The sequence below is a fragment of the Taudactylus pleione genome, unplaced genomic scaffold, assembly GCF_031769625.1.
Source record: "Taudactylus pleione unplaced genomic scaffold, aTauple2 ptg000089l, whole genome shotgun sequence".
NCBI lineage: Eukaryota > Metazoa > Chordata > Amphibia > Anura > Myobatrachidae > Taudactylus > Taudactylus pleione.
In genome coordinates this window covers 6,888,491-6,911,125 of record NW_028284491.1, presented here as the reverse complement: position 1 = coordinate 6,911,125, position 22,635 = coordinate 6,888,491, and the positions used below count along the sequence as shown (strand labels likewise).

Below are 22,635 nucleotides of genomic sequence, written 5' to 3'. Positions count from 1 at the left end.
AGACATGATATATTTATTTGAGATGAGAAGCATTATTTATTTTATTAATTGGAGGCTTAATTATTTCATATGGTGGCATGATTGATTTATTTTATATCCGGGAAATACAGTAGTTAATTCTTTCTAGGGGCAACAATTGTTATTCACACTTGTAGGACAACATGTGCAAGTATGCGTTCATGGACTGTCAGTGCATGCTGGCACTTGAAATGACACAACAGCTTGCACTTTTGGACACTATTTCTTTGGTACCCAATGACCCGGAGTACCATGGAGGCCCATTGCTACTACTGATAAGGCTGGTAATAATTGTTTCGGCCCTCCCATATGGGACTGGTCCCAATGCTGAATAGGTTGGGCTCAGGAATGTAATGGGACATTTTTTTTCTTTCTTTCTTTTCTTACTTATATGTAACACAAATAAGCTTTTTGGAACGGCTCACAGGCAAAACCGTTTTGACATGCAGTTTAGGACTTTGCAAACTGTCTTCCACACATCGAATGCAGTTTAAGCTTTTCAGCCTCCAAAACACAGCTTTATAAATTACCCCCTAAGTCTTCTTTAATAACATCACATTTACTAGCATAAACCATACAGGTGAAAGTCTATGGGTAAACCCCTCAGGCACACTAGGCTGCCCTCACGTTCACATTGACCAGCACACAAGGGCAGGAGTAGCCACCCACAAAACTGACCTCTCAACAGTGCCACCCCATTCAATGGGCTACGGATGAAATACGTGGTAAGCATGAGGACCAATCAGAACTCTCAATTCAGCTTGATCTTCCTGCTTTCTTCTGCCACTAAACATGCCCAGTTTTTATCCTGGCTGTGAAATGAAGAGATGAACCACAGCTCTCCAGGTAAAACGGCTGCAGGAGGCGACTCACTGGGCTCCGACAAATGGCAGCATGGTTATGGTGCATTTCTTACCTGGGATTGCTGCATTTAAGATTAATATGCTGTCTGGAGGCTAGAAGTATAAGGCTGCGTAAGGTACTGTAAGGTGCCCAAGCCATTTGTCGAATCTTAGCTACTGTAGAGTCAGTTGCAGAGAAAATAGCATTCACATCACTTGAAATAATATTGAATAATTTTGTTTTGTGTATACAGCTTTGATATGAAACAATGAATTCAATGCCAAGTAATCCAATCACTAAAAACGCCATGTATTATACTTCATAGCGATTAATGATTAACAAGTTCTGAACACATCTGGATGCACTACTGACGTGAGTAAGTGCCCATGTGTACACAGTATTAGGAGACAGCGAGCAAAGTTAAAGTGATAGTACAACACATGAACAGTCATAGTGAGGGCACCTGAAGTAACTCACCAGCTGTGCAGAACATGAAAGAGATCACATGTGATACTGAAATGAAAGTTCTAGGAAATAGAATGCACACAGCCTCAGCAACACGTTAGTCAGTGGATTGATGGTGATGTCATCTTGTCACTGTCATCCAGTGATCAGTATGACTAGCTAATCATGGAGGTTATTTGAACATGTTAGACTTGTGATTTGATGACATAATACAAGTAAGAGTACATGTACTCACAGGAGGTACATTCTGTATTGGTTAATTAGCATACCAACGCTCCTTTACTAAATCAGCATCCCCCAATTACCAAGTCTCAAGTACAACATACATACTTGTCAGACATTGTGACTTCTGCCACTGACTGTCAATAAATGAAAGTCAGTGGCTAAGATGTATATTCATTATCCCTTCATTTCTACAAAAGTAGATGAAAATTAACATTTTCACATACTTTTGTAAAAATTAGGTATCGGGGCCATTCATTATAAAGGTAATATGGGATGTAGTCAGCATCCCAGCGTGCGGGCTGCCGACGGTCTAAATACCGACTCCAGAATCCCAACCGCCGGCATCCTGAGGTTAAGTATCGGGGGTTAGGGGAGGTGTAGGTTTAGGCACAAGGGAGGGGGTTAGGTTTAGAGTGCGGGGCGTGGGAGGTTAGGTTTAGGCACTAGGGGGGGAGGTTAGGTTTAGGCACCAGGGAGAGAGGTAGGGGTTAATTGTAGTATAATTATCTACCGCTGTCGGCATATTCACTGTCGGGATGCCGCTGTTGGTATTCTGACCAGTGGCATCCCAACTGCCGGGATCTCATACCCAACCCGGTAATACAAGAGCAATCACTTATATCTCCTGCTTACCTTTCAGTCCCGATCTGGCACAGTGTCCCCATACACTAGACAGAAATTCATCAACATTTTTGAAGCTTGGTAGCAGGAACCGATGCCAGCTTCAATTGGCGTTTGTCCCCGGATCCCCAATCCTTCCTTCAGCTCCCTCCACTAGAACTGCCGAGTCAGAAACAAAAGTAGCAGTGATAGGGATGGTGGTGATAACTAATCGTTGGGTCAGCTGTCTCCGCACTGGAGAACATTGAATTGCATTGTTTTTTAAGTGGCCACCGCTGCTGCTCGCAGCAAACTGGACACTAAATTAGCACTGCAGAATGACAGTACTTGATGAATAGGCACCTAAATCTCACTAAACATCAGGTACCAGCTGAACTCTTGCCTAGTGCACTAAATTAGTCAGGGCCAGCTCTGCATCTATTTTGCCCTGCAATGTCTAAGTTCTGTTAAATATCTTACATTCTGACCGCTCCAACTAGAACCTATATAATTATAATAGATCTGTGGTAGTAATTCTCATGCATTTACCCTTTGGCCTATAGAAATCAATTATCTCAGGTGTTGTAATTGTCACCTGATAACACACCAACATATGTCCAAACCCTTTGGGGTTCAACAGTCCTTTATGGTGAGCATAGGCGTGCACCGGAGCTGGCACAGGGGGAGCCGCACTTACCCCTCTACTGGGTCATGGACTACCCCATCCCACCCCCCCTCCATGACATATACTACTCAGCTGTGCGACCATAGGGCTACTCAGAACTGCGATAATCAAGCGATCTGCAACCGAAGCTGCATCTTTGTATGCAGATGCATGGATTTGCAAAGACGCAGGTGGGTGCCTCAATGCATTCCTCTGCGTCTTCGTCATTTCCAGATTTTCACACAGCCACTGCTTGTACAGAAGCAGCAGCAGCGGCATTAGCGTACATCTCTAATTCAGGATCTTTGTTCAAAGATAGTTTAGTCTATCAAGCTTAGCAGGTGGTCATAAACTCATCTAACGCCATAACTGACACTCATGCTTTGGTTACTATTCCGACACTTCCCGTTTGCTTCTACACTGCAGCCTTAGACAGCCCTGGTGCCGGTTACTGCCTTTTCAGGGGTTCCCACGCTGATTATCTCCCTGCTTCAGCCATTATTGGCCCAAACTATAGCACTTATTTATTTAGATCTTATTTTATGAATATGTGCTCTTGCCATCATCATCATCAAAATATATCTTTACTCCAGAGCTTAAGAATGGGCAAAATAATTTATAGCTACAGTAGGCATTTGAGATGTAGCCACATGTAACTACACCACCTCTCCAGACACAAAGGGTACTTACTGTACTTTATAACCGAAATTCTGAACTTTTCGTTGCATATGCGCAGTGCGGCAAACTCCTGTTTATTGTTCTGCAGTTGAAATTAGATCAAACTCTAAATTGGACTATTAGAGGTATATTTACTAAAGTGCGGCTTTATAGAAGTGGAGACTGGGGCGTTTCTATAATGGGTGCAGGGTGTGGTTACCACTCTGCCACCGGAGTCCCACATCGGCGCCGGTATCAGTGCTGTCAAAATCGCTGCTGTGGCCATTTTCTTGGCGTTTTGCGCAAGTGCAGTAGGGAAACACCGGGAAAATGGCCATGGCTCCATTTTCCTGGTGATCTGCGCATGCGCTGTAGACTCTGGGCACACCCTAGTGCCCAGAGTCTACCAGTGCGCAGCCGGCCGCCGGAGAGAGAGAGGAGGGGGCCCCGGACAGAGAATGAACACGGGCCTCCTACTCTCTTGAAACACCCCTGAGTGGAGATGTTGCCCATAGCAATCACTCAGATTCTAGCTATTATTTTCTAGAAGGTACTAGCTAAATGATAAGTAGAATCTGATTGGTTGCTAGGAGCAACAACTTCACTTCGAAAAACCCGCACTTTAGTAAATATACCCCTTAGTGTCTCATATTGAAAACATTGTGACATGAATGGCCCGCATACTGTACTGTATATGTGTAAATGTTGTTACAGAACACTGCCCTTCCATATACTAAAGAAGTGAACCTAAGAGTTTACTTAAACATTTAGGCTCATTTATAAAGTTTCAAGAATGCAGACAAGCAATTCTTATGCGCTAAGCTGTACACTCCTTATCCCGTCTTTGGACAATAATTACAAGCTTGTGATCAGAGCACTCTTCTCAGTATTGTTTTATTACTGTGCTATTTACCAGTTATAAAGTGCTACAGAGTACAGTACAGTATGCTTGTCATATATAAGAAGATGGTAAAAGATACATTAAAGTGCACATGAGAACATTAAGGACCTGATTCTGATTAGAACAAAATTTTTTTCTTCTGAGCATGCATTCTAACAGTGTGTGCACAGAGTCAGAGTTGCGACTGAGGCGAACAGGAGATGGACCTACTCAGAAATGTTTTTGAAAATGTATTGAGCGTTCCTGGGCGGTGGCGGAGATGGTCCGTCTTATGGTCATGTCATGGCAGTGTCAGGGGTGTATTACGGAGAGTGGATGCACACAGAGTCGCACAACTGCTCACATCGGAGGCCATATTCAGACGGCTGATCTGCACCTGCCACAGGGCTGGTGCCGCTTTCGATGGTGCAATGGATGGTGCAAATAAAGATGCACCAAGTGGTATTTCAGCGTATACAGAAAGTGAAAGTGGATGTCTCAGTCCTAGCATATTCAGAAGCACGGATGTACACCAGGGGAGGGCTTTGGACTGCATTTGCATAAAGGTGCAGGTACAAACAAGCATGGCGCAGGGCTTTGTGGATGGCATGATCGTCGCCCCACGGCCCTTGCTTCTAGCTATCAGGGTGCCTGGAATAGCACCCTGCAGCCAGGATCCCTGCTTCGGCACCGCCGGAGTGTCCTTTAGATGCTGCAGACAGGCCTGCAGTGTGTGCAGCTGATCTAGAACGTCCTGAGGATGCTTCAAGTCAGTGCTGCACTTACTGGTGCTGCCTGCGCTGCCCCCATCGTGCAACGTAATGACGTCATGCTTCCAACGTCATGACTTCGGCGCTAAGTATACGGGCTCGCACAGGCCACATTTAAACCCTGTTATGGCCCTGCAGACAAGGCTAAGTCCGACGTGGAATCAGACCTGAAAGCTGTTATTATAAAGTCCAACCTACTTAGACTTTAGGATCACTCCCTTCAGTTATGCTCTTCTCCTAAAATACAATTTGGTTTAATCCCATTCCTTAAGCTGTTGATGAGGATAAGGGGACATCAATTCTGCCTTTATTTCTTGAAGTATGCCTAGAAACATGCCTTACTGCCAAAGTCCAACATGGGATGGCTCAATAAGTGTATTTGTTATTAACAGTTACTTAAACTGTATAGCACACACCCATTAGCAGCACTTTCTAGAGAATATATGGCCATTCACATCTGGCCAGTGGAGCTTACAATCTATATTTCCTATCACATGTGCGAACATGCATACATATAAACTAGGATACATTTTTTTGTCAGAATCCAATTAACCCACCAATATGTTTTTTGGACCCTGGAGGAATCCAGAGCACCAGGAGGAAAGGCACGCAAAGGTGCTGCCCTATAATAATATGTGTCTTCCCTGTAGATAATAGCTAGAATCTGATTGGTTGCTATGAGCAACATCTCTACTTCTGTAAACCACACTTTAATAAATATACCCCTTAGTGATGTATAATTGAGTACACTTGCACAAGAGAAGTTCCTGACATCACAAAAGAGAATTTGCACCTTTTGGGACTCAAAAAGGCAGGTGCAAATTGTGTCCCAAAAAGACAGAATTACGTGTGTATGTTGAGTCAAATGCATCATCATTATCATCATGATCAATGCGTATTTTGCCCCAGCAGTCGAGCACACGCAAGAGATGCTCCTCCTGACAAATGCATCTTTGTTCAGGTCTATCTCAGTTGCATTTGATTGAACACACCCTTACTGCTCAGGATTACCCGTCCCTTACCTCCCCCATTCCACCTCTCTAAGCGTAGGGCGTTATAAGGGTATGATGTAAGAGAATCCTCAGTAGGACACAAGTGTAAGTCTTTTGCACATGTGCGGAACAAAAATGCGTATTTTACGCCAATAAAATAAAAGGGTAACGGAGCCCCTTTTATCCTTACAGTCCTCTTAGTATAGACTACATCTGTATGGACACACAACTGAATCACCTTCTTCTGGCCATTAATATTCACTTATGAGCAGCTGCTGAGTTATGTTACGTATAACAGTGGAGGAGGAGTCACTGCAGCAGCCTGGAGCTGGAAAGTTTTGTTCCTATGATGGATGAAAGCTATTACCTGAGAGCTGGGTTCCACCCCTTGTAACACTGCAATCTTCCTGTCTTGTATATAATTTGTTACAGTCTTCATACACATATCATTAATTGAGATCAAGAGAAGGCAAACATTTGAAAAAGGATCTGCCAGGTTATCATTTCCTGTTGATACATTAACTACTCACAATGAAGGAGATGTGCACTGGGCCCTTCACAAGGGCATTTGCAGCAGAACTATTGGGCACTTTGCTATTTGTATTTTTTGGCCTGGGCTCCACCATGAGCTGGCCGTCAGCCCTACCATCAGTACTGCAGATCGCCGTCACTTTTGGCCTGGGTATAGGTACCCTCGTCCAGGCAGTGGGGCACATCAGTGGTGCCCATCTGAATCCAGCCGTGACTGTGGCTTTCCTGGTGTCATCTCAGATCTCCCTCTTCCGCGCTGTTTGTTACGTCTGTGCCCAGATGTTGGGAGCAGCGATCGGCGCTGGTTTACTCTACGAGTTCACACCTGCAGAATTTCATGGCAGCTTTGGTGTTAATGGGGTAAGTTACCAACAAACCAACAAGCAATAAGTATGGGAGTGCCAGCTTTAGCAACGCGGGGGTACTGAGAAAACAAGGTGGGCCACCTGACGCTTACCTTAGATAAGCATTGTAATATTACAGCAATGTTTGAGATATATATATATATATATATATATATATATGCAAATGTAGGCTTATGCACTGTCCATATATAGTCATCCCAGGTGTGCTCTTTCATGGAAGTATCCACATTTGATACCTCTACAAACAAGTCCTCAAAGTGAAGGCACTACTCCTTGATACAAGGAGTAGTGCCTTCACTTTGAGGACTTATATATATATATATATATATTATATATATATATATATATATAATATATATATATATATATATATATATATATTATATATATATATATATAATATTCGGAGCGCTTTCTGCAGTTCGGTTCCACTGGCGAATACAGAATTTGGTCCATATGCATAATTTAATAACATAGACAACTTTTGTATTTGTTTTAACCACATACTGTAGATGTTTTAATTGGAAAATAGCATTTTTTTAACCAAAATGGATTTTTCTCAGTGGGATAAACAAACAACAATCCAAAGCTAAATTTTGTCTGAAAACTGTAACGTATGTAATCTATAAAGTGCATTTCAAAAAAATATATCTCTCTGACTTTTAATATTCTCAGTGCAAAAAAATATGTGACTTTTGCTTATAGCTGTGTATTGTAAAAGTATTTTTAGTCTAGTTAATAAACTGAGAGTCTTTCCTGTGATATGTGTCGAGAGATTTAAAATAATGCGATTTGCTTGTACATCCTAACTTAATGTCTGTGAAAATATTGTTGAACTATGAAGAAATAATAAGAAAGATACACAATAAAAGCCAAAAAAGAAACATTGCCAGGAGCTGAACCTGATTATATCTCAGAGTTTTCTTAGACAACATAATTAAATTCTTTGTAACGGCGGAGACTGCAGAATGTATTGCTAAATGTTAACGTTAGAATGCCAAATTTTAAAAGCCTTTTACTGAAAAAATCATCCTGTTTAGAAAAAAGTGGTGACAACTAGATGGACCAACATTATTCATAGGCATTCATAAAGTGGATCCTGGATGATATTTAACTTTGAAACGTTAAGGAGTTTAAACTGTACACATGTTCCCGATTTTAAACTGTTACATTGTGTCTGATTACATAGAGGACATTATACATAAGACAATTAGAGCTCAGTGACACACAATTGGCAATACTTCCTATGCAACACGTATGACTTATTATTCACGTTCATCCCTCATCCCATTCTGTGTCTTCATTATTTAACAATAATAATTTAGATACTTCACACATTTAGGCTATGTGAAAGAAGTGATCTATCAGAAACATATTACAGAGAATGTGAAGATCATACTAATTGGCATAAGTGTTGCTATGGGATCCAGAGCTTAGGGGGGCCCATCTTCCTTGTCAATGTTAATGTGTTGTATACATTTTCACCACTGGGTGGTACATAGGGGTCCTGACAAACTTTTGCTATGGGGCCTTCAAATGGGATGCAGTCAGGAAGCCGACGGTCGCAATGCCAACCGCCGGCTTCCTGACTGTCTAATCCCGGCAAGGTGCTAATGACAGGCGTCAAAATCCCAACACCTGTCATTACACCTACGCCGGGAGCCTGACACCCGGCATACCGATTGAAGGTAAGTCGGGTGACCGGGCACGGACAGCTGCAGGGGTGGGAGGGTTAGGTTAGGGGGTCCAGGGAGGGATTTAGGTTTAGGCACCCCCCCGCTGGGAGGGTTAGGGCTAGGCTAGGGGAAGGGGAGGTTAGGGTTAGGCACCCCCGGGGAGAGGATAGGGTTAGGCACTCCCCCAGGAGACAAAGGTTTAGGCTGCGGGGAAGGGGGGTTAGGCACTTGGGGGGAGGTTAGGGTTAGGCACCCCTAAAGGAGGGTTAGGTTAGGGGCTCCAGGGGGGGATTTAGGGTTAGGCATCCCCCCGGGGCGGTTAGGGATAGGCTAGGGGAAGGGGAGGTTAGGGTTGGCACCCCCCCGGGAGACTTAGGTTTAGGCTGCAGGGAAGGGGGGGTTAGGGTTAGGCACTTGGGAAGGTTAGGGTTAGGCACCCCTAAAGGAGGATTAGGGTTAGGGGGTAGAATAGGGTTAGTTTTTTAGCTTAGGGATCTTCACCCCTTCCGGGCTTCCACTATCGGGACTTCAACCGCCATGCGGTCGGCGGTATATCATACGGATTCCCTCCAAATACCTAGTTACAGTACGCCCCTGCTCATTGGCCATGTTAAAGTGTAATTGGCAGTATACAGGCAAGTGTTTCTAGTGGAATTCTAGATTGGTATCATGACCTCATTCATATGGTTGCATATGTCACATGCAATATATTAATTATAGAGACTAATGGGCTGATTACTAGTTTTCAATTATATCTTTGGATTCATTTTTTTTTTTCAACAACTCCCATTGATTATCGCAACTAATCTAAATTATTACTTGAAGTTGTCCTAACGATGACCCCTGGGATGATCATCCTGAGGTTCAGCTGTAGGGAGCACAGATGTAGACAAGAATTTTCATATAAATTAACATAATTTACTGTAGAATATGAATATACTTGGGCTTCTTTGCATTAGTATAGATGTTTAATTGGATAACATTTCTGGGACTTATTTCTGAGCAGTAAATATGCTGAAACCATGATGACTATTTTGAAAGCTCCACAGGAGCTGTGATTGGTGCTCCATCACATTCTATTTCTTTATATTATACATACTGTAGGTTGATCCTTTTTTTGTCCCCAGAGTTGTGCCACGTATACTACAGTCTGTATTCCTCCATTTACATGTCTGCCATTGTTTTCCACATGGATAAACATGATTACGCTAGGAAAGTTCGCTATCTTCTTCATATAAATACTGTAGGAAATATTGATTTGTATTACTGCTGCAGGTATTATTCATGGCTAGATAGTATCCATATTATTAATATTATCATTAGGTGTTTACACCCAGCTCTCAAATCCTGTCAAAACTCTCAAATGTCAAAACATGATCTTTTGAACCATCTGTATTCTGTTTGATGTGTTTCTTACTTGACATAATCACATGGGACCTGACGGCTCACTCACACCAGGATTCTCACCCCACGTGGTGTCTTGTATGAGGGCATATCTGTATACAACCCATTAACTAGTCTTACCAAGGAACTGTTTTGAAACTTAATTTAACGGATGGAAATTTTGTAGAATCAAAAGTGAATGACACATCCCACTCTAATTCAAGATTCAATTCACTTGCAAAAATTCAAAGAATCCCTACACGAATTGCTTGATATTAGATGCACACTTGATGTTTCCATCCCTTTTGTTTGGAATATTTTCAAGTCCATGATCAGGAAAATTATAGTCAAGGAGTGAGCCTGGTTGATATACTAGAGGTTATCAGAAACCAAGACTTAACACATCATAAATATAGCCAAAAAGCAGCCTCAACAGGGTAATGCCAAATATTTCATGACAACACTTTCTTCTCAGAGAGACAAAGTCAGTCTCCTCCTGAACATATTCGTGGATTACTAATTCTTCACCAAGAAGCATATACAGAACACAATGCTAGCTCAGAGAATAAATCCCAAACAAATGGGCAGTCAGATACTCTTACCCACAATTCTCAAGGCTCATTATTATATACGCCCCCTACCATTCTACAATGTTATTTAGAACTTCACTTTGCAGAGTCTTTGAATTACATTTATAGGCACTGTCTCCATGAAGCACTTTTACCATAAGTGTTTCCTCAGCTTAACAACTTCCTAACAACATTACTCCAAGAAGTCTCAGGAGAAGTGATGGAATTAGTTTGTCAATAAATGATAGCCATCAAGCCCCCTATACCAGGTGGTTTATCTGTAGAATGTTGTAAGATTTGTAAAAGACTTCTGTTCCTGAATTGTTTGGCAAATTCCCTTCTGGTAGACAAGTAAAGCATTCCTTTAGATCTTCTTAGAACTAACATTGTGGTTATTCCTAAACCAAGTAAGACCCATCTTTGTGCTGTAACTATTGTATATATCATTGACTAATATTAATGGTAAATATACTCTTTCACAAGAACATGTAATCTTAATTTTAGAAGATCAACAAATCCACGGTTGCCTCTTCTTTCCATAAAATAAATGCCCCTCCAATTCAATAGGAACAATCTACATTTTTCAAAGCTGGATTGTCCTCTTGATATGCAAACTAGCTCATTCTAGTGATGGATCTCTAAAGGTCTTTGCTTTAAACAGCTTTAGTACTTCAACAAAGTATTGACTTGCGTTGACTGAAAAATTATTTTATTGTACAATATAGAAGCACAACAGTGCTTTAGCAGTTTGGTGGTACATTTCATGCTACAGTACTTCACTAGGAACTCTTGCCTGGTAGCAAGGCCTGAATACTTGCTTACTAGGGAATCTCATTTTGTAGGATGAACTGGATCTATGCTTACTTAGGAATCTCTTCTTGTAGGAAGCCCTAGATCCTTGCTTACTATGGAATATTTTTTTGTATAAAGGCCAGGATCTTTGGCTTACTATGGAATCTATTATGGTAGGAAGCAATAAATCCTTTCCTTCATGGGAATATTTTATTGTGGAAAGCAATGGATCCTTGCTTACTAGGGATTTTTTTCTTGCAGGAAGCCCTAAATTCTTTCTTTACTAGGGAATCTTTTCTTGCAGGAAGCCTTGGATCCTTGCTTATTAGGAAATATTTTCTTGCAGGAAGCCCTGGATCCATGCTTATTAGGGAATATTTTCTTGCAGGAAGCCCTGGATCCATGCTTATTAGGGAATATTTTCTTGCAGGAAGCCCTAAATTCTTTCTTACTAGGGAATCTTTTCTTGCAGGAAACCATGGATTCATGCTTACTAGGGAATCTTTTCTTGCAGGAAGCTCTGGATCCATGCTTACTAGGGAATATTTTCTTGCAGGAAGCCCTGGATCCATACTTACTAGGGAATCTTTTCTTGCAGGAAGCCCTAAATCTTTCTTACTAGGGAATATTTCTTGCAGGAAGCCCTGGATCCATGCTTAGTAGGGAATCTTTTCTTGCAGGAAGCCCTACATTTTTTCTTACTAGGGAATATTTTCTTGCAGGAAGCCCTGGATCCATGTTTACTAATGAAAGTTAAGCAGAATTTGATTGGTTGCTATGGGCAACATCTCCATTGCTAAAAACTCACTTTAGTTAATATACCCCTAAGTATCTACATGCTAGTATCATGTCGTAATACTGTCAATGAAAAAACCCAGTAACTAAGGGCCTGATTCAGAGCTGTATGTTATGCTGATGTTTTTGCAAATGGAGCATTTTTTGCCACTGTGCATGCGTCTGGGTCGAACTGCACATGCGCCATGGTACATTACCGTACACAGTTAACATGGCTGTGGCATCTGAGTTACAGTGGCCATTCTGAGTGACCATAGACGCACTGAAAGGGTCGATGTTTGCATGATCTGGGTCCGATGCTGCGTATGTGTGCAGTTGCGGACAGCTACGATGGATCTGGTGGGTGTCTCAGTACAAGTCCCGGCTGCTGTTGCATTAGCATATCTTCTGAATCCACAGCTGCGAAAATTGAAGCTACAGGAGCATTAGCATACAACTCTGTATCAGGCCCATAGTACATAAACAGAAGCAGTGCAAACATAGCAAAAAGAAAAACGCAAAATACTTACAGTTTAGCTATATAACAATTGCTGCATATGCAGTCATAATAACTTACACATTTATACCCTATAACAATAGCATAATGACTACAGAGTGAAAGCCAACACAGAATGCATCTGCTACAGAGCCCTAAAGTGAGGACTGCGTTGAAATCTCCATTTGGGCTTCCCAGGGCTTGCCCTGCCTCCCATATATACTTACAAGAGTAGAACCCGATCCTACAGGGCGATTAGGTCACATGAGTATCATGGATTCCAACTTTAAAGCACTAAGCATAAGGTTTTGCTAGTTGGGACACACAACATGTGAAGGACACTCACCTGTTATGTGAGGGGGAGGAGAACATACCACGTCACATTCACACATTTCCTATATTGTCTGTAAAATAATTGCTTTATTTAACTACAAAACTTAATTTCCTTTACTATGTACAAAGATAATGTTACTACTAGGTGCTGCCTTGCTTTCAAATAAGATATTCAATTGTGAACACAAAAGAACCATGTTCACAAATATATCTAAGGCAAACATCTGTATTTCTTGTTACATTTTGGTGTGTATATTAGAGAGGAGCGGTTTGGTTTTGGCTCAGATCTTCCCGCCAAGTTCGGATCTCAGAACGTGGCAAAACGTCATCTCACACGGACATCTTGGCACAGAAAAATTATGTGTTTCATCTCGTTCTGAGATCCGAACTTGGCTGGAAAATCCGAGCCAAAACCGAACCTCTCATCCATAGATATTGCACCTCTTTATTAAGACACCATGCTAACATTAGCCATTGTTTAACATTATCCATAGCCTGGGCTTAAGACACAGCATTAGAAATAAAATAATATTAGTGTTAGTGATCTGATAAACTTGGTTTAATCTTTTAATTCTCTTTGATACATAGAATGCTTGCTGCAATATGATATTATAATGGGGATAATTCAGTAAAGAATGAAACATTATACTGAACAGGAAAATGACATTATCATAATGAAAGTACTTTTGTGTCTGTAAACTGGTAAACATGGAGTAATGTGATCACATTCAAATGCCTTTGGGATATGGAATGTAATTAAGTATTTGATACATCTCTTTCAGCCAAGCAATAACGCCACAGAAGGACAAGCCGTCACCGTGGAAATAATCCTAACCCTGCAGCTTGTGCTTTGTATATACGCCTCTACGGATAACAGACGCGATGACAATGTGGGATCCCCATCAATTTCTATTGGTCTCTCAGTTGTGCTGGGTCACCTGGTTGGGGTAAGTGCTGTTATATTTTATTAGAGGGATTCAGCTTTATATAATTTATATTATAAATAAATAAATTACTATTTACAAAGCTAAACTTTATTATTAAAGATTAGCATATTTTGAAAAAATAAATAACAATATCCCTAATTAAATAATAAATCCATTTCCAGTAAAACAAAACAAAAGAAACAGAAAAAAGTGTGGTCTATTCTCTCTCTCCAAGACTTAGGAGCTTATTCAGACCTGCTCGCAAGTTGCGGCCACTTGCTGGCAAAAATGGGCCGGATATTTAAATGAAGTGCTCGCACTGCGTCGCGTAAGGACGCCCACTATGTTTTAGCGAGCTATGGCAAAGTGCACTCGAAAGCGTCTAAAGACGCCCCCTTTGCCACTCGCAACACACGTCATCTCCGGGAACTGTAGGATTAATCAGTAAAATCGAAGGTATCGGAGCTGCTCGCAGCCCTTGAGGTTGCCTTTCCCCACCGCAAGCACTGCGATCAGTGCGGGCTGAAATACATTCAGGTGACGTGTACAATGACGCTACTTTGCTAATTATGCACGCCCTTTAAACAACGTTTTGGCAGCCTGACATGCCTGCGTTTGCACATCCACTCCCCCGTTCACAAGCACCTTCCCCTGTTACCACCCACAAACGGCACTATCTGTCACTCAAAGCAGCGACCTGATAGTGGCTTACGAGCAACCAAAATCAGATCGCAAAGATTGGCTTGCGCATGCGCACTGCGAATTATACGCATGCACAGATGGACGAAAATTGCTAAGAGCGAGCGAGCGCAAATTAGCGACCGGGTCTGAATCAGGTCCTTAGTGAATAGACCCCCAAGCAGGTAGTAGGCAATAAAATCCATCATTGTCTTATTGGAAATATTATGGATCACAACAATTCTGACAGCAGTTGCTAAAAATGTTATCCATCTCACCCCTTTTCCCAATGTAATCATTGCCATACTGTGCACAGCAGAAGTGCTGAATCCCCAGCTTAATACGGTGTATGTGACTAGGGGCCTGATTCAGCAAGGAACGCACACTAGCAGAGAATATGCTAATCAATGCATATGCACGGAGACCGCAGCACAAGATGCAGACGCCCAGCCCCATATTAAGCCACCCATCTCCCTTTACTTACAGCCTGACCAATACGCAAGATAGCGTAAACATCGGTTACATCGAGACCATCAGAGCCATTAGCATAATAGTGGTTGACCTGACCTGCCGCAGGAATTTGGCTCTTCCAGTGTACAGCTTGCGGTATGGCTGCGTATGCCGCCACAAACAAACGGCACTTCCTGTCAATCATTTTCGGAAGGGTCTGCGTACACACTGTGTGTAGTCTGCGTACAATAATTTAATCGCACTGGTAAGTTTGCGCACGCGCAGTGCGATGCTTATGCATGCACAGTGCAAAAACATTGGCCAAGTGCATGCGTTCTCTCCTGTGTGTTCCTTGCTGAATCAGGTTCTGAGCACTACATTGTGTTAGCATTTTGGATCTGTCATGTGCCGGCCAGGTCTAGAGTATGAAAAGTGTGATTCTGTGCCCAACCAACTGCGGCCACAAGCATTGAACAATATCACAGACATGATTGTCCAAATAAGTGGTTTGCGAGGCAAAGGATTGGTTAAGTTAGTGGGGAAGGTGGATGGGTAACGTGGGGTGGTAATACGGCACTGCCAGGGACGTATTTATAATGGGTGCAGGGTGTGCGGTGCACACCGGCCCCTGGGTCAAGGGGGTGCCCGCACCGCACACCTTTCACCAATATTATACTTACCTCTCCGGAGTCCCATGTAGGCGCCGGTGTCAGTCCTGTAAAAACGCCTGGAAAATGGCCACTGCGGCCATTTTCCCGTTGTTTATTCCGCATGTGCAGTAAAGGGAAAATACCCACCATTGCCAGTTTCCCGGAGACCTGCTCATGCACTATAGACTCTGGGCGCTGCCAACTGCTGGACTGAGAGGTGGGGGCCCCTTATACGTGACGTCATGTGCAAAGGGAGCGGGGCCAGCACAGGGCACTGTTCAGCCCTGTTATGGCCCTGGTCCATTAGATGCCACATGGTTTCACAAAGCATTGCTAAAAAATGCCTCCTGGATCTTGCCACTGTCTCTGTAGATTGGTGCTAATGAAAGGAGTAACCAAAATACACTGTTGCTAAGTAACAGTTACATTACAGTTACTAACAGTTGCTCTAAACTCCTCCCACCAGTGTTAGTTATACAGAGAGTTCAGACATCTACTGACCATATAATTGAAAGGCATTATCCAGAATTATATAACAGATTCAATCCTCATCTTCTGCTTGGCCACGTGTGTCTTGTTAATTAGCCAATCAAATCATCTGAATGTTCACAGTATGGCTAGAATGTTTTCATTAGCAAGAGATGAGTGTGCTGATCTTATGATTGTCCTGTATACTCATGTCATTATGTCAATCAATTAAGATTTGCATGTGACAGTGGCAGTAACTTAATGGGGGAGATGTACTAAAATTTGGAAAGTGATAAATTGGAGAGTGATAAACTACCAACCACTCAGCTCCTGTCATGTTACGGGCTGTATTTGAGAAATGACAGTTGGGAGCAGATTGGTTGGTAGTTTATCACTCTCCAATGTATCACTTTGCAGATCTTAGTACATCTGCCTGAATGTGAGAAAAGGAATGAAGGCAGGGGAGAAGCTGCACATTTTAAGTCATTGGAAGAAGCAGCGCTCCCAATAACTTGAGTAGTCACGTGAGGATTGTGTCACACTGAGATTGTGGTGTCATAAGCATCTTTATATGTAACAGAGTACATTAAATTTGTTGATATTTTGGGTGGGATTTCTTGCACTTACTGTAAGACAGGTATAACTGTGGGGGTATGCTATTCTTAAGTCCATGGAACCACTTCCATTAGTGTTTTTTTTAACAAATGCCAAATGCATTTGACATGTAGTTGTTACTTTAATTTTTTAGCGCATAGACAGGGGAGCCAAAAGGAGGGTGCTGGTACTGATTAACCGGGCCCGGGCTTGTTGGAAGGGCTTAAATCAGCTGCTGAAGGGGGCAAATGTCGCACATAGTATTTAAAAAAAATAATTCAGAGGAAACTTTGCCACAGCTCCCAAATTTGGCCACGCCCCCAAGTACTCGGGCCCCGCTTAGCTCTTGCCGGCCCTGCGTATGGAGCTCAGTTTAACTTTTCACAATAATTATACACATGGATAATACAAGATGTGTTCTGTAAACCGTAACATTATCGGAATGCTACCTCAACAACTGCAAATGCTTATAACAGCTCTAGTGGGTATGGTGGACTAGAACAATGGGTAATATTATATTAATTTACAAGCATTTTACTAGCATTCAAAATATTAGTAACATACATTTATCTAGGGGTGTTCGACAAGTGTGGTGGAACAGGGGTGCCACCCATAGAGGGTGCACCCCTCCCCAACATCCTCTCCCGCTGTTCCACCCGTGGGCCAAAGTGGCCCGCGGGTGGTCAAATCGGGATGTTGGGGACTCCCACCGCCGCAACTGTGCAGCGGTGCCGGACCCCCGGAGTGCGAATGGATGCAGCACGCATGCGCGCGGCATCCATTCATTGACGCGAGAAGGCTGGGGGAAGCCCAGCCAGTGATGGAGGGCTGTGCTTTACCCCCAGCCTGACGTTATTTGGAGGCGTCACTTCATTACCATAGGCCAAGCCCCCAATTTCAGTCGCGATTGCAGGGCGCAGTGTACCGGCCCGGCACAGGGTGCTCAGACCCCTGGAGCCGGCCCTGTGGCAGTGGGTACAAGCCCTCATTGGCCGCATTCAGACAAATGGCTCTATGTATTGCAGCTAAATACAGCACTCTTACAAGGGGATTTGTACTGTAGTGCATTGTGGGATGTAGTGGCGAGTTTGACATTTAATATGCAGATAATGAGATTGGAGACACTGTGAGGTTGAGCCCGGCATGCCGACATGTTAATAATGCGATTTAAAGCATTTTAACAGTTGTGACTCTACAACTTCATATATGATGCTTTACCATCATGTCAGAAGTTGTAATCCTGACAATAGTAAAATGCTTTAAATCACATTATTAACACGTCGGCATGCCGTGCTCGACCTCACAGTGTTTCCATTCTCATTGTCATTCTGAATGTCGAACTTACATACCAAACCCGTGTATTGTAACTTTACTTAGCGCTACCACCTGCTGCAAGGGGATCTGTACCCACTGCTAAAAAAACACTTTAATGTCAGAAAATATGTTGATATGATTTGTACAGAAATTCCCCTTTCCCTCAGATAACCTAGTTTGGGTAATCAGCCAATCTAAGAATGTTGTTTCATGAGGAACTCCTAGAATTATGTAATACACTTTTACCAGCTACATTATCAGATTGTGTAACATGCTATACAGTGTTCTGCAAACTAATCCAAGGGGCAGTTAAAGGTATACTGTCATTGCGTCAACATTTAGAATCTTGACATTCGGAATGTCGACATGTTCAAAATTTTGACCTTCATTATGTCGACATGACCATAATGTTGACATTGTGAATGGCAGTCCATGTTAGAGTCAGAGTTAGGCTGTGGTTAATTTAAGGACTACAATTGGCCGGAAACTCTATGTCGACATGCACATTTTTGGTATCAGCATTTTATACCGCCCCCCAGTTAACAAATACATGTGCATTGATAGATAATGTACGCTAAAATAGATCAATAGTAATCCGAAAACATTTTAAAATAATGTATAATAATTTTCGCAAGGTGCTGAAAATAAATAGCTCTTCCAACAATATGTCACAGAAACAGATGGAGGAAATAATTTGTGTCTTAGATTCTGTGTGAAACAGCCATTTACTTTTACAGCCTATCATAATCTGTAAAACACTCTCAATAATTCTTTGCACACATCGATATTAGAATTTTACTATATACTAATTTATTTTGTTCTGAGGAAAAGCTAGAAACTTGAGTTTAAGAACTATTGATTTTGCTATTCTCTTGCTGATCTCCTTGCTTGAAAACTGCAATCAACAGTACGTAACCTGTGAAATGAAACATATATAAATGATAACACCCAGCATACAAACTGCAGAGGTGCTAATCTGCCCCGCGTATACTCTTACATGCTTAGGTTTGCGCAAATAAATTTGGTTTTACAGCTAAGTGCGCAGATTTGCGGTGAACAGTCCGGCAGACTAGTCTTCTATTAGGTGCGGCCGGGAGCGCAACTCGATCTTCGGGAGCCTCCCGGCCGTTCTGGGGTGGTAGGCAAGTATGGACCAAGTCCTTATACAGAAATACGCGACTTACAATCCCTGTACTTGCTGCACAGTATGCATACTTGTCTACATTTGAAAAAGCATTTCAGGGAGATTGTGAAAGCAGCACCTATGAGCGTGGTGGTAAAGAGTGCATGTACTGATACATCTGAGGGGCGTGCTGTAATACTGACTTACATCCTAATGTAAATGAGCCCCAAAGCAGTTAGTAACATCTACTTTTTGATGAAAACACACTGATACTTTTCAGAAAATGCATGTAGCCATAGGGATCATTGTGCCTTATTATAACCAATGCAGGGAAATTATACTAATAATCCAAATTGAATATATATATCTAAGGTTTTTTTTATATAACAGCTTATAATGGGGGTAAGGTGCAATCAGGGAGATTTCTAGGCTCTTCAGGGAATCAGGGAGATTGCTACAATTTCAAGGAGTCATCCTGACAATGAGGGAGAGTTGGCAACTATGACATTATGTCGATGATGACTGATCTCCTCCCCGGCTGGCACAAACAGTCACAGCTGAACAACAAAAGTCTATGGAAGAAGCACTGCAGACAGTAGAGATTGCTGAGCCATGAGGCTGAGCTCCAGGTGTCAAAGTGTGATCAGCTCCTCCAATCGGAGATCGGCAGACGCTCCTCTGACCCTAGTGCTCAGACTCATGGGATTTTAAAAAAAATTATATAAGGTCTCAGAGACTGGTGGTCTATGTGGACAACCGATCTGGTATAAGCTGTACGCCCAGTGCTGGATATTATCCGGCCATTGATTATTATTGTTGTGTGCAAGTGATGCTAACTAATATATGTATAAATTGTATCTGGTGATTACCCAAGAATACAGGTGTGATTTCTTCAGTCTTAATAGGAATACAATTATTACGTGTTTTAAGGAAATTATAAACAGTGCTGCTTACTGTAGATGATACGGATATTAGCAGACACCAACATAAATATTACTTACTCTAGAGGATACATTATCTCAAATATAAACTGTTCTTTTTTGTTGGATTTCAGATTTACTTCACCGGCTGCTCTATGAACCCAGCTCGCTCCTTTGGACCAGCGCTGATTGTAGGAAATTTCAGCACACATTGGGTAAGACGATATACACATCTTACTTAATCATAAATGACTCAGCAGCGCCATCTCCCTGCAGTCCTGCGCATGTGCATTAGGTTGTGGCACAGCTCCAGAGTCTACTAGTGCTCATTAATACGCTGCAGTGCAGTGCTGGACAGAGAGGAGGGGGCCCGATGGAAAGACTGCACGAAAGCCCCCTCCTCTCTTATACACCACTGGTTGTCACCATTATATTGGACCATCCACATTATATAGTATATGGTTCACTATAGCTCACACAGTTCTAGAGAAGGACCTCACGCTGAACTACAGTATTAGGTGTGGGCTAGTAACACAACCACCTCTGTGTACACAGATAAGCTAGTTACTATAATTGGCAGGTAGCTCCGCTTCTGAACTCCCACATAATCCCATACTTGCCGACATTCTAATTCCCCTCCCCGGGAGAAGCCCCAGAGAGTAGATTCTGTGACACCTTTGGGAGGCGGGGCCCGGACTGCATATGTCATTAGGCCCAGCCCCACCACCGGAAAAAGGCTGCGATTTGCGGGTCTGTGAGCAGGGGGCGGGGCCAAATGATGCAATTTCCGTCATTTTAGCCCCGCCCCCTACTCGCAGACCCGAAAATTCCCCGTAAAATCTCGCCATCCTGTCCACTTCACTAGGAAGTAGGCGGGATGTGGGAGATATGCCTACTCTTCCTGTGGTGCAGGGGGTTACCCCAAAAATCGGGTGCCTCCCGCAACTTCCAGGAGAGTAGGCATGTATGCATAATCCTCTTCCCACAAATATCAAAGCAGTTGTGAAGTCGTGGAAAACTACATGTTACTGCAGAGGGGTGTTATCACACAAAGGACAGGATTGCTTTAAAGAGCTACTGCATTCCATTTCAGGTGCTATTACAGTACATATCTGTATGAAGTAAAGGGCTCATATGCCAGTTAGAAAATTGCTCGGGTCAGGTGGCCACATTTTGTTAATATTTAAAACATAAACTGCCAAGTGATTCTACTGAAGACGCTCTCAGCATCGTGTGAGAGGATGACCGCTGTGGAAGCATTTTTATTAATATTTTGATTCAGATAAGTATAAATAATAATAAGCTCACTATTCACACAGACACTTCACCCTTTTGGGGCCTGTCTCACATTTACACACAGACCATTGCGGACCATACATCAACGGCCCGATTCCCCATTCTGCCGACACAGATCTGCAATCAAAAACGCAGATTCGTGGACATCGATGATCAGCGATCCTACAGGGAATTGGGTAAATTCAGCTTGTTAAAAGTTCCTGACTCGCAGATTCTGACAATTTTCAGGTCAGATTCGGGGAATTGAGATTGTTCAACATGTTGATCCCCATGGGGACCCCTGTGTCGGCAGAAGGGGGAATTGCCCCAATACACGCTAGATGTATGGACCCCATAAGACCTAACAAGACATGTTTTACAATAGGTTTGCTTCCCCTTTCCCAAGAACAGATTGGCATGTTTTCTTATGCGTTATTATGTTTCACTTGTTGGCCCTAGTGTCTAGGAACAACTGAAGAGCACAGTTTAATATGGTATCTTTTTTTCTTGTGTGCAGATCTTCTGGATAGGACCTTTAGTGGGAGCCATCCTAGCATCGCTGATCTACAACTATGTCTTGTGTCCCCAAGAGCAAAGCTTTTCTGAGAAGTTGTCTATCCTCCTGGGAAGAATACCACCTGTGGTGGAAGAAGAAGAAGAATGGGAGGAGAGACAAGAACAGCCTAGGAGAAAGTCAATGGAACTTCAAACATTGTAACCCCTGGGAATATGTAGAATAGAACTAAGTGCTGTAATGTACTTGAAGAAAACATGCATGAAGGACAAAAACATATTTCACATGTAATTCAGAAGTATTGGATAGCAATTTTTGGAAGTAGAGATATCTATAGTAACCTAAGCTGCTATCTAATGGTAGGGAATTTTTATTATTCTGAGCACACATTATTACATAATAAGGGCACATATTTATTAAGATATATGCTTTTATTTTATATGTCTGAAATATTTGAATCCTGTAGGCAGAAAATAAAATGCCATATAAGAAAACAGTATAAATAACTTCAACATTATAGTAGAAATAGCAGACGTGCTCTAACTCATAGCATTCAATCCAGTGTTAGTTTTGATCAGTCCAGTGAAAGTCAGACTTCTAAAAGCAAACTTTTTATTGGATTCTATGTGTTATAGCATATTGTGCCACCTTTTTCACATTCAACTAATTTATTATTTTTAAGTCCATATT

General features: G+C 42.3%; 1 protein-coding gene across 1 annotated transcript; it reads left to right on the top strand.

Annotated features, from left to right (window-relative positions):
* The first annotated feature begins 6,645 nt into the window (after positions 1 to 6,645).
* LOC148527320 (aquaporin-2-like) lies at positions 6,646 to 22,149 on the top strand. Its single transcript, XM_088469256.1, has 4 exons — positions 6,646 to 7,005; positions 13,816 to 13,980; positions 20,291 to 20,371; positions 21,949 to 22,149. The coding sequence occupies exons 1-4, from the start codon at positions 6,646 to 6,648 to the stop codon at positions 22,147 to 22,149; spliced, it is 807 nt and encodes a 268-aa protein (XP_088325382.1).
* The last annotated feature ends 486 nt before the right edge of the window (positions 22,150 to 22,635 follow it).